At 39.3% G+C, this 12,355-nt stretch overlaps 1 protein-coding gene across 1 annotated transcript in view; it reads left to right on the top strand.

Annotated features, from left to right (window-relative positions):
- The window catches only part of dchs2 (dachsous cadherin-related 2), a 70,843-nt gene that overhangs the window by 18,924 nt on the left and 39,564 nt on the right, over positions 1-12,355 (top strand). The window contains exon 4 of the mRNA XM_056265103.1: positions 3,667-3,903. Within this exon, the coding sequence (XP_056121078.1) occupies positions 3,667-3,903 (237 nt within the window). The remainder of the gene's footprint in view (positions 1-3,666; positions 3,904-12,355) is intronic.

Raw genomic sequence — 12,355 nt, 5'->3', positions numbered from 1 at the left:
CAAATCAAACATTAACAACAGACATTTGTACATCAGACATCAGACAACAGTAATGTTACTAACGTTACTGCCCCAATGCGCCCTTTACTGCCGCCATTGAAACAATTTAAAACGGAACATGTTTTCCCACTCGACATTATAAAAGTTGTAACGTTAGTGACAGTCGTAAATCGCGGGCTGTTTATTCCAGTGGACGCAAGTTGCAACTAAAACGATAGGAGGCAATGGCGGAACGCTACCCAGCAACAGCTCAGTTATGGCGCCCGCTTACTTCCGGTAGTTTCGCCGGATTCGTCTATAGCTCCCTTCGCTAATAGAGACTCTACTTCTTGCTCCATTATCAGAGCCTGCTCTGGGTGTACTAACCTGAGTAACACCCCGTTGTAACGAGGTGGAGGAGAACCAAACTGGATTCTGTAACCATTCTCTATTATCTGAGGGACCCATGGAGATATATTCTGCAGATTCTTCCACTCTGTCAGAAAATTTACCAGTCTCTCGAGACTGGCCTCTGGTGTTATTGTAACAGTCACTTCGGTGACCTAAAGCATCCTGGCAGGAAACAACCGAATTGACAGTTTTTGAACCCCCCTCAGAGGGCGCGAGTCTGACGCAATGTCGAGTTGACGCTGAGCCAAGACCTCGCATACTCACGCCCAGCATCCCCAGGGGGCTGGACTCGGCGAGGGAGAAATCTCTTAAAAGCCTTTGATTGTTTCTTTATTTCTTGAAACCTTTCAACGACTGTGTTCACTTAGTCGCCAAAAAGACCAGAAGGAGAAATAGGGGCATCTAACAGAAACGCTTGATATTTTTCTTTTATTCCTGCTAGGTTTAGCCATAGGTGTCTCTCGGTAGCTACGAGGGCTGCCATAGACCGCCCAATGGAACGAGCGGTCTCCTTCGTAGCCCTGAGAGAAAGATCTGTGGCCAGACGAAGTTCTTGAATTTCCCTCACTCTTATCCAGATCCCCCAACAGGTCTGCCTGGCTTGAAGCACTGCCATAGTGTAAAGACAGGCTCCAGCTTGACCTGCTGCCGTATAAGCTTTGCCCACTAAATTAGATGTTGTTTTTAAAGATTTAGTGGGCAATACGGGGGCCTTCAGGGACGATGCTGACCCGGGAGACAGATAGCTCGCGAGCGTCTGTTCCGCTGGGGGCATGGACCCATAACCATATTCCTTCAGTCCCCTTATATCTGAATATATGTGGACCTGGGGACTGAAGAGATGTGAAGAATATGGTTTATTCCACAATCTACATAGCTCACTATGTAGATCGGAAAAAAATGGAAGGGCCCGTGATGGAGATGATAAATTAGATGTTAAAAACTCTGTTTATGTTAAAAACTTGCTTTTAGGACGAGCACCTTTTCTCTAGCCAATCAATATGTAATTTATCTACAGCACAAGTTATCACCTACACAAAGCTCCTCATATGCAGGGGAAAGATATGGCAAATCCTCTTCCCTATTTATGATTGTGTCACATTTACCAATGCTCAGTACATCTAACTCCTCTGAGCTAAAGCACTGAAGCATTGGGCTCTCTCCCCGGGCGGAAGAAGTGCAGGGCGGGCTTCCGACACCGGCAAGAGAGCAATGGATTCCTCGGGTAAGGGAGGAGATAAGGCAGAGCCCGTCTCCGACCCGCCGTGAGATCCATTTGCGAACCCCAGGAATGCGTTCTCCATGCTGCCTCGGGAGCAGCGGGTCCTGCACCCTGAGGTTCGCGAGCCTGACCACTCTCATCAAACATGGACAGGCGGGAGCGCAGCATGCGGAGCGGGAGACGCTCATAATGCTGACAGTCAGCCCCCTCGAAGGCTGACATAGCATGCTCCACTCCCAAACAAACTACACAAAGTTCATGTGTATCCCCACCCGTAAGGAAACGAGGGCAGGGAGAAGCACACGACTTGAATAGTTGTTTCGCCATAATATAGATAGATGTGACAGACAACAATAAATATACAGACAGTTTGACACAGAGCGCTTTGCTGAGGCGCAAAAGCTAGCGCCCGTTGCATCTGATGTGCTTTTATCCTTTCCTGGTCATGATGTCACACGCCCATGAAGCTCATTCTTTCCATTGGACTAGTTGACATTCGTGCTTCAGACGTAATCAAACGGAGGCGTTCCCAAGGCGTCGTCGATGCAGCGCAGGTTCCCTCGAAAGGGAACTAATGTACCTTATTGTAAAGTGTTACCATATATATTTACAGTATATACTGTACCTCACTACTTAATTTAAAGACAGTAAATGTCACGTGCATACCTTTCTGCGCACTGGGAATTATATTTTCTCAGAAAGAATGCAGTGAATATGACATAGCCACTAAAACAATATAGCATAGGGCTCTTTGGAAGATCCCTTTGGATTCACCAAAGTTTGTGAGGCATTAAATGTATATTGGATACACAAAGACTTGTTTAAATCAAGTGTATTTTCTGAATGCAGATTCACTATGACAAAAGTATTTTAGTGTTTACCTTTCGATTATTAAACAAAACTGTTGATTAGTAAAGCATGCAGGTGCTATATGAACTTCAAAAACAAACAGCTAAATAAAATGCTCACAAATTAATCTTTCTTGCTCTTGCTTGCGTGCCTATGATTACCCTTCTGTGTGCCAGTGGGGGCATGCATGCCTAAGGTTACCCACCCTGGTTTAAATCAACAGATGCTAAGGATTTTAAGTTAGATCAAGGTGACAGAATCTAGCAGGACCCCAACCATCTGTCAAAAGTTGAACTAGCCATGGACATATCCACCATATCACCATCAGTGATGGATGGATTTAAAGTTTGTTTAGTTTATTAAAAGAAGAGAGACTGAGATAGGGTACAATTAAATCATCATGACCTTGTTCAACGAGATTCTTAATTATCTATCAGTCAAAGAATTTACTTTACGGTGTTAATCAACCTTAACATAGTATTTCATAGAATTAATCACTAAGGTTTTTCGGTAACACTTAAGAATACTGTTCCTTCATTAATTAATAACTACACAGGAACAAATGAGTAACGCACTATTAACATTCTAGTAACTACTATTAACTAACAAGAAACTCTGATTAACGAATTAGTAAGTAACAGGGCTCAGTCAAAATCACTATTAGCTAATAATAATAATTATTACTACTATTTTTCATACCTCACTGAAGACTACTAAGAACTACTATATACAGGTTCATAATTAATATTAATAATGCATAATGTATAATATAAGGTAATGGTAACCCATTAGTAATGACTCGAGTGTTACTACATCCTTCTAAAGGAACTACTAATAATTTGGATCAGTATTCTAAAGTGAAAAGCTTGATAACTACTTAATATTGACTGAAGTCACCTCCGCTGCGCGACGGACGGTTCACGCCTCGCGGTTGTCCATTAATACCTGACAATGGACACCTCGTCGGGCATTAACCCTACTTACTAGAATGTTAATAGTGCATTACTCATTTGTTCCTGTGTAGTTATTCATTAATGTAGGAATAGTATTCTAAAGTGTTACCGTTTTTTTTACTTCAGTTCCCTTAAATTTAAGTCTGTAATCTACGTATAGGCAAATATAAACTTTCTTTTCTCTGCAATAATAGCCAAGACCTTATGATTGCGTCCTCTAAGATGTTAATGTAGGTTTTGTGTGTTCTTCAGGTTCTGTTTACCTGAGTTCTTCACTTTCCCAGCTGCGCAGTAGCAGCGTGAAGCTGTCTGTCTCTGCTCAGGATGGAGGAGGTATGTCTGCCGTTCATCCTGCTAACATCACCGTGAACATCTTGCAGAGTGACCAGCCCCCTGCCCTTTTCCAGAAAGCCCACTACACCTTCTCCATCCCTGAGGATGCACCCATGGGCTCCACCGTTGGTTTGGTTCAGGCTGTTACCCCTGCCAGTGAGTTTTCTGTGCTTTTCTCTGAAATGTTATGGCTGTCACAATGTTCCCTGTTTGAAACTGGACAGTGTGATGTAGATGTAGTTGAAGATGAAACCTATTTGGTAAAACTTTATAATAAGTTTGTATTTGTAAACATTAGTTAACAGTTTAGTTAACATTAACAACTGAGCAACACCTGTATACAGCATTATATAATTTTTGTTAATGTTAACTTGTACATATACTAATGTATCTTTTAAAATTAATAGCTGATTTTGTTAACATTAGTTAATTCATTAGTCAACATGAACTAACAAAGAACAACATCTGTGTACAGATTTCAGTAAGGTCCAGCAATACCTTAATAAATGCTCTTTTCCTGATAAATAATGTTAGTAAAGAGCCCAAACATCAGAAACACATTAACTGATGTTGAAATAGTTTCCACTTTACAATGAGATTCATAAAAACTTAATTGCTTTTGATTGTTAAGTGCTGTTCATTGTTAGTCCAAGTTAACTAAGGCTTTAAGTTATGTTGAAGCAGAGCATATACCCTGAAAATGAAATGTAAATGTATAAAACATATATTAAGTTATGTTATTATGTTTTAAAGAGGTGTTATTTCATGTTAGTTCACATTAACTAATGCAATTTAACATTATCAGATTAAACATTAACTAATGCTGTAAACAAATCTAGTTTATTATTAGTTTGTGAAAACTAATGCATTAACCCTTGTGTTCTGTTCGATTTCTGTGTACACCCCTTATGGACGGGTCAAATTGACTCTAATTGGATTCAATACAATTCCTCAAAAATCACACTATGAAAAACAACAAAGATTTAGATACAAACTGTAAACATTTAATATCAACATTTGTCAAACATTACAAAAACATTATATCTGAAAATATGATTTATGAAATTGTTTTTAAAATTTTTTTAAAACAGTTTTGTTTTGACAAAATTGGAAAATAAACAGTATACTGATTTTTTTTTTGCATATATTTAAAAAAAAATTTTTTTTTACTTTTTTTTAACATTTTATGCTTTGAACATCGTAACTGAACAAAAAAAATAGCTGTATAATGAAATTTTTTCATTTTCCTAAGTTAACTTTCCCTAGTTTCCTAAGACCTATTTTCCTAGTTTCATTATTCACTCACTGGGAAGTGAGAAACCAAACATAACAAAAACATACATCAAATACATGTTTTTTATTTATTTATTGGCTCTGTGAAGCTACCTTTGAAAATCCTACATAAAAGTTTTGGTTAAAAGCTAGGTATTTTAGATATTTTGAATATTGAAATGAGAGCTTATTTTACTATCTGTGTCTGACAAAGATTTTCATCTGTAATTTGCAAATAATTCTGAACACTGTAATTTTAGCTTTTTCAAGTGTGTTTGGTTAGGGTTAGATCACTTTTAGATGCACTTGCACGTTAGAACTGGAGTTGAAGTGCCCTGACATACAGAAAATAAATGTTTTTATTTTGTGTCTGTACAGTTGCTTTTGAATGGCTGTCTATGAGGGTCAAATTGACCCGCGAACATCACAAACGTAACAGTAATTTTGTTTGTATATGTCAAAACACATCAGCATGTTGAAACTTTGCATGCATGTTCATCATGATAAATGAGAAAAAGTCACAAAATATCAAGAAACAAAACAAAAGTTAACCAGTATTTCCAACAACTTGAAAACCGAAACGGGTCAAATTGACCCGCAACATAACACAAGGGTTAACTAATGTTAGCAATTTAAGCTATTAATGTTAAGAAATGTATATACCGGTACAAGTTAACATTAAAAAAAGATGAACTAATGCTTTATACAGGCCTTGTTAATTGTTAGTTAATGTTAACATTAACAAATACATTAATGTAACGAGTTAGTAAGCAACACGCACGAACAAGGAATACTACAGTATTTAATTATAAATGCATGAGATCTTTTGATGAACACAGGAGTAAACAACACATTACGCATAGACAATAACTGATCAAACAGAACTGAGGGTATTATTACACAGGGAACGTAATCAAGGATAAAACAGAAGAGGTATAGAGCTAATTAATAACCAAGGTATCTAACTAGGAACTCAGGCAGGTAAAACAGGAACAGAACACAGAGAAACCGAAAGTAAAACAGGTTACACGTGACAATTAAAGTCCCACTAGTCAATAATTTTATGCCTTAAAGCTCCTGTAGGTAACTTTTGAAAACATGTATTTGCTAAAACTGTCATTATATCCTGACAGTAGAATATGAGACAGATAATCTGTGTAAAAATCAAGCTCCTCTGGCTCCTCCCAGTGGTCCTATTGCCATTTGCAAGAAATACACGCTCCCGGTCAGAAACAACCAATCAGAGCCAGGAGGAGTGTCTTAGCACTGTCAGTCACGCTCGTGTACGCGCTGATCACACCCCTCTCTTGCACAGCGCGAGCGCCGGAGCGCGAGCCGTCGTTCAAACTCAAGATTGCCGGCGTGCTGCAGCTGTGCTTATGACGGAGAAACAACCTAAACTGCCAATTCTCGAGTGACACCGCTCATAAAACAAAGAGGTAAAAGGAAAAAGACCGATGACGATAAACAAGCGAAAAAGAAAGAATTACACAGAGCCCATTGACTCGGTGTCAAAACTCTAGCCGCATAACATGTAGATAAAATGTCACGCACTCTGCTAAGCAACAATTGAAACCTGCTAATTCACTGGCTTGTCATGTTGCTGAAATAATGTACTAGCACACCTTATCTAGCATTATATATGGCTAGAATAATTACTTACATACTGTAACGTTAGTTACCGTTATATTAACGTTATCTTACTAGCTATTTATTACTTATAGAAAGAGTGCAACGTTATAAAGTTACATGTAGGCTATTGGAAAATACATAATGATTTGAGGACCAAGTTTGTAGTCAAAGTATGGGCAGGCCATAGTCAATGTAAAACATATTATTGACGTTTAGTCCCTATTAGTGAATGTGGCATATAACTTTTTATCCGCCGTCATCGGTGGCCCTGTTTACTAGCCGCTGCGCGTTGACGACAGGCTCCGCTGTGGAGGACGAGCTGTGGAGGGAGGGCTGTAGCGCAGCAGAGAGCAAGGGGGTGGGACCTGTAAGTTGTCAGGCTAAGTTAACGTTTTCTCAAAACTCCCTACTGCAGCTTTAAAACTCATCTTTGATCACCAAAATGATGTCTTTTTTCCTGTAAAAAAAATTCTTCATGCCTTAAAATAACTTGAATGTAACTCTACACCCTTGCTGCACAATGGCAAGTGGAAATACTGGTTTAATTCAGCCATATATGTTTGAATCAGAAACTGATTCAGAAGAAGTGGAAGAGTGAACTATACAGGGTCGTATACAAGTCGATGTATCAAAATGGTAATGCTTTTTATGCATCGCTCTCTACAATTTCGGACACATAACGGTAACTAATATGATCAGCCTTTTGCTTGACTACGGTATCAAACAGCTAATAATCAGTCCCTCCAGTTTTTCGCGATTCTGCGATCGCTGAATACAACGCAAAATCAACAAAATGTCGCATTTTTTTGCGATCCTGCATAATTCCTAATTTAACCGCAAAATAATCACAAAAATTCAAAACATGACCTCATAAAACATTAAATTATAATCACCCAATTGAAATGTATCTAGTTAAAGTTTCAATGCATTTTTACGTGGATACAGATGTTGCGCACGCGTGATGTCTGTGAGCGGTCTGTCAGAAACATGGCGAAAGAAAATGCTTCTCTCCTGCCCTCTCACATAACCGCCCATGTTTTCATTGGGATACGGCAAACTCATTAACGCATTTAACATGATTGAATGACATAACAAAAAGTATGATAATGCTCGATGGTACTACAAAGAATTCTTAAAAGCGCAGCATACCGTGAAAGAGAACTAATTTCAGCCAGTCGAGTGACAGTCTGTCTCTGACTGCAAGCGTGTGTGTGTGTGACTGACTGACTGACTGACTGCGTGTCACCGCCTGTCGTCCTAGTTAGAATATTGAATTCTCTTTATAGCGCTTGAACAAATACACATAGCTACAATTACTTCAAAATATGAATCTTGGCAAGTATTTACGTAAAACAATCAGTAATAACTGATTGGGACGTTTGTCATTACTGTAGTAGGTCTTAAAGTGACAGTAACCTAATTTACCTGCTGTTGTCAGTGTTGTTAATGTTATTCAAGCAAGCAACAACAATAGGCTACAGCACAATTTAAAAAAAAGAATTTGATTAGACCAAATAAACAAGCTTTATGCAATTTGTTTGTCATTTGTGTCATGTATGACTATTGTGCATCTGACATAATACTATTATGGTAAATGTGATGTCCTAATTATAAAATATAAAAATCACAAATTTTTTCACAAAATTCTGGAAATTACCACCACAAAATCAGTCATTTTGATCGCAAAAATCACACAAAAAAATCGTGAAATCCTGGAGGGACTGAATAATGTGCTGCTATAATGTTACACAAACCTTGATCCCATTCACCATCTCAGAATACGACTGCTTTCTATCGACTGCTTAAAATCAGTATCCTTAGAAACACTTTGAACAACTTAGAATGTCAGTGGACAAAAGCAAATAATTCATAATGACATTGTAATATACATCACATAATTCGCCCACTATATTGCTATATGTACCTGATTTTTCATATTAACAGAAAAATATACTGAGATAACTTATTATTGTTAATGATATGCTAAAACCCGCCTGCATGTTGACATGATTGGTTACAAGGTAGTTTGTGATGTAAGAAACACCGGCAATTTCAAAACCGTGTTTCTTTGGTTCACTGCCGTTTTAAAGAGAAAATACTCAGCAATGGTGTTGACATGAATTTGCACATGGTTTTTCTTAATAATAAAAATACCACATAGACATATAAACAACATTAAAAACTTGATTTCACCACAGTGGGACTTTAACTAATGTTAACAAATACCAGCTTATTGTAAAGTGTTAACATACAGTATTTTGTTCTGTACAAGTAGATTAGAGAAAATAGACAAAGTATTGAACCGTGTGTAATTTATTTCAAGAAATGGGTGTTGATCACTTGAAATTATTTATTATTTGTTGAAAACTTTTTTTCCAGTATCAATAATCAATAATAAATATGAAATCCAGTTTCAAGTCAAGTCAAGTCACATTTATTTATATAGCGCTTTTTACAATACAGATTGTTTCAGGAAAACAGGAAAATAATGCAAAAAGGTTTGTTTCCAGAAGAAAATAGCGTCACAGTCCAGTAAGTTCAGTGATGTTTCATTTTTATTTTTAAAAAAATTATTAATTTAGTTCATTTATATATATATATATAGCCGCTCTGGAGTAAACCGTGATGTCATCGTCCAGCTCAGTTCAGTTCTTGTATAATAGTGTCAATGCAGGCAGATCAATATTATTGTTGAATATTAAATTAAATGTTAAATTTAATGTCCCCAACTAAGCAAGCCAAGCCAATGGCAACAAAGGTCTAAAAAAGCGACAGTGGCAAGGAACCAAAACTCCATCAGGTGGCAGAATGGAGAAGAAGAAAAAAAGCTCTATAACACCAAATCGCAAATTGCAGTTCAAGGTTTCAAAACACGTCGTCCACCCTTTTTTACACCTTTCCTTTCCACTAGTAACCTAGTATTCCAGACATTGTTACCCCAATGACTAATCCAGCTTGCGGGTCAGGGATTAGCTGATCAGAGGGTTAAATATCAGTCTAGTTGACAGGGTTGTTAGAGTAGATAATAAGATTTGCTGTGCTTTGTTTCTTTTGGCTCTCTTAGTCTACAATCAAATGTTTTTTAGTGAACATCTCATGCGCAGTAGTTGGCTATGGTATAGGGTTAATCACACATTCTTAAAGGGTCATGAAACCCCAAAACATAATTTTTCTAAATTGTGACCAGATATGAACAGGCTGCACATCACTGAAAACACTAAAAGCACTCATAAATTTTACCAACAAGTAGAAATTGGTTATTTTTGCGGTTTTCTGAGCAATTTTCAGAGCGGTTTTCAATTATGCAATTTCTTCCGGGTTGAAAAGCAAAGTTGAAGCAACGTCATGGAATGTGAGGTAGAAGAGTGCTTTCAGAGTGTGTGACTATGACTTTATCCGTTGGGTCTGTATACAGCACTCTGATCCATTGCACACAATTTTCACCTAAACCAAAATTTTCCAAAACAAAGAAAAGATAGAACCACTCAATATGGTCAAACGCCTTCTCCGCATCCAAAGACAGCACTAGCCCATCTATGGATTTCCCTTTAAATGCATAAATAACATTTAAAAGGTGTCTAATATTATCAGGTGAATTCCTAACCTGGTATTAATCCTGTTTGGTCAATCCCAATTATTGTAGGCAGAATTTTTCAAGGTGCAATGGTAAAATTTTGGAAAGCAATTTCCAGTCCACATTCATTAATGCAATTGGCCTGTAAGAAGAACATAAATCAGGACTTTTTCCTTTCTTTAATATAAGAGAGATATTAGCTTCTCTAAGGGTCTTTGGTAATTATTTAACCTCAAACGAATAATTAAACATATTAAGCAATGGGTCTACAAGCAACTCTTGAAACTCCTTAAAGAACTCTCCGCAAAACCCATCTGGCCCAGGTGGTTTACCATTCTTTAGAGCATTAATAGCATTAATAACCTCTTGTGTAGTAATAGGGCCAATTAGCTGTTATTTGGTTTTGCAGTAAGAGTCGAGCAGTTTGAATCATAAAATGAAGCATAATGAGTATTGAATCACTCATTTTAAACACTCCATTCTTGATTTATTAAAGTGATTTGTGATTAGGCTTTGGTTCACACACATGCACACACACAAACGTTTAGCCTTCCACTTTAATAGTTGAACAGTAGACAGTCAATTGAGGTTAACGTTTAGATTAGCTGATTAACCCTCTCTTCAAGTCAAATTAAGGGCCAGAATTTCTGAGTTTCTGAGTTGGAGAGGGGGGCAGATCCCTTAATCTCTGAGGGCTTTGTTTAGTCCAGCTGTATCAAGGTCTCAACTGCCAAACAATAGGATAACTGCAATACTGCTTTCAATACATATGGCAGGGTTGAGTATGTCAGTATGTTCTAAATTTATAATCATACAGTTTGTGGGAGTTTGACAAAGTTTTATGCGACAATAAAAAGGTTAAATAAAGGAAGAATTATTGAATGATCTTTACGTAGTTTTTTAAAACCATAAAGTAGTCCCTCTCTCTCTCTATGAAATGAAAACAAATTAAACTAAAAGTCTATGATAATGAATATGCTGTGTAGATGATCGACACGAACAAGATGATGAAGAGGAAAGTCTATTTAATTAATCCACAGTCATAAATCCAAAACAGAGAGAGAACTACTCAGACACACGTAACGTAGACAATACCCAACAATGAACACAAACAGAATTGAACTTAAGCGCGTGATAACGAGGTAGATAATGAGTGCACAGCTGAACATAATGGGTGACCAAGACAACAAACGACTAACTCAGGCAGAAGGTGCTGAAACACAAAAAGTCCAAACTAACAGAACCGTGACAGAACGCCCCCTCCCGAAAGGCCATAGAGAGAAGGAGGCGTGGAGGATGAGGAGATGGTGAAACAGGCAGAGGATACAGGAGGTGGTTCTGGAGGTGGACGGCTGACCGGGAGGAGGCAGTACAGAAGAGTCCAGGGTGGTGATGACGGTGGAAGGACCCATCGGATGGCCTTGAGCAGGGGCAGGTAGATGATACCCCAGTGCACAACCAGGGCTGCGCTCCACGGCGGCGTAGCTGGAGGGAGGAGCCATGGGGGAAGACAGCCGGATGGTATCATGGTGACGACAGGAGGCGATGACAACGTAGGAGGTGGAGCCCACCGTGTAGCCGGAGAGCAGATGGAGTGACAGGACACTGATGACCTAGGCGACCGCGATGGAGCCACAACGATAACCCCCCGAGGTGGAAGCAGGGATCCGGAGGGCTGAGGTTGAGCAGGAGCGACCATGGGTGGAGGTGGAGCCTGAGGGAGGGTGGAGCAAGCCTCAGCTGAAGGGGTGGAGGGCTAGAGGGCAGCGAATGGCCCGCAAGTCCGTGGCGAAGGTGGTGCGCAGTCCGACCCAGGTGGAGCCAATGTGCCGAGGGAGCCCAGCGAGGCTGAATGTCCGATGGTCACTGCAGACATCGAGGGTGGAAGGAGCGCAGGTGTGGGAGTCAGGGCGTCGGGTCGAGGTGGATTAGAGCACACAGAGGCTGGAGGCGGAGCCGCGGGCTCCCCACGCCCAGGATGAGATGACTCCCAGCAGTCCAGCCGTGAAACCACGCCACTGAGAGGAGGCTGAGGTGGAACAGAGGGGCTGATGGGAGAAAGCGATGATTGGGCGGCAGAAATGGTTGGGAACTGGGAAGGAGCTTGAAGGGCCTGACAAATATCACCCA

This window comes from Rhinichthys klamathensis, unplaced genomic scaffold (assembly GCF_029890125.1).
Source record: "Rhinichthys klamathensis goyatoka isolate OS25496 unplaced genomic scaffold, OSU_Roscu_1.1 h1tg000229l_1, whole genome shotgun sequence".
Lineage (NCBI taxonomy): Eukaryota > Metazoa > Chordata > Actinopteri > Cypriniformes > Leuciscidae > Rhinichthys > Rhinichthys klamathensis.
The sequence above is the reverse complement of the archived record's forward strand: the minus strand, read 5'-3'. Positions and strand labels throughout refer to the sequence as shown.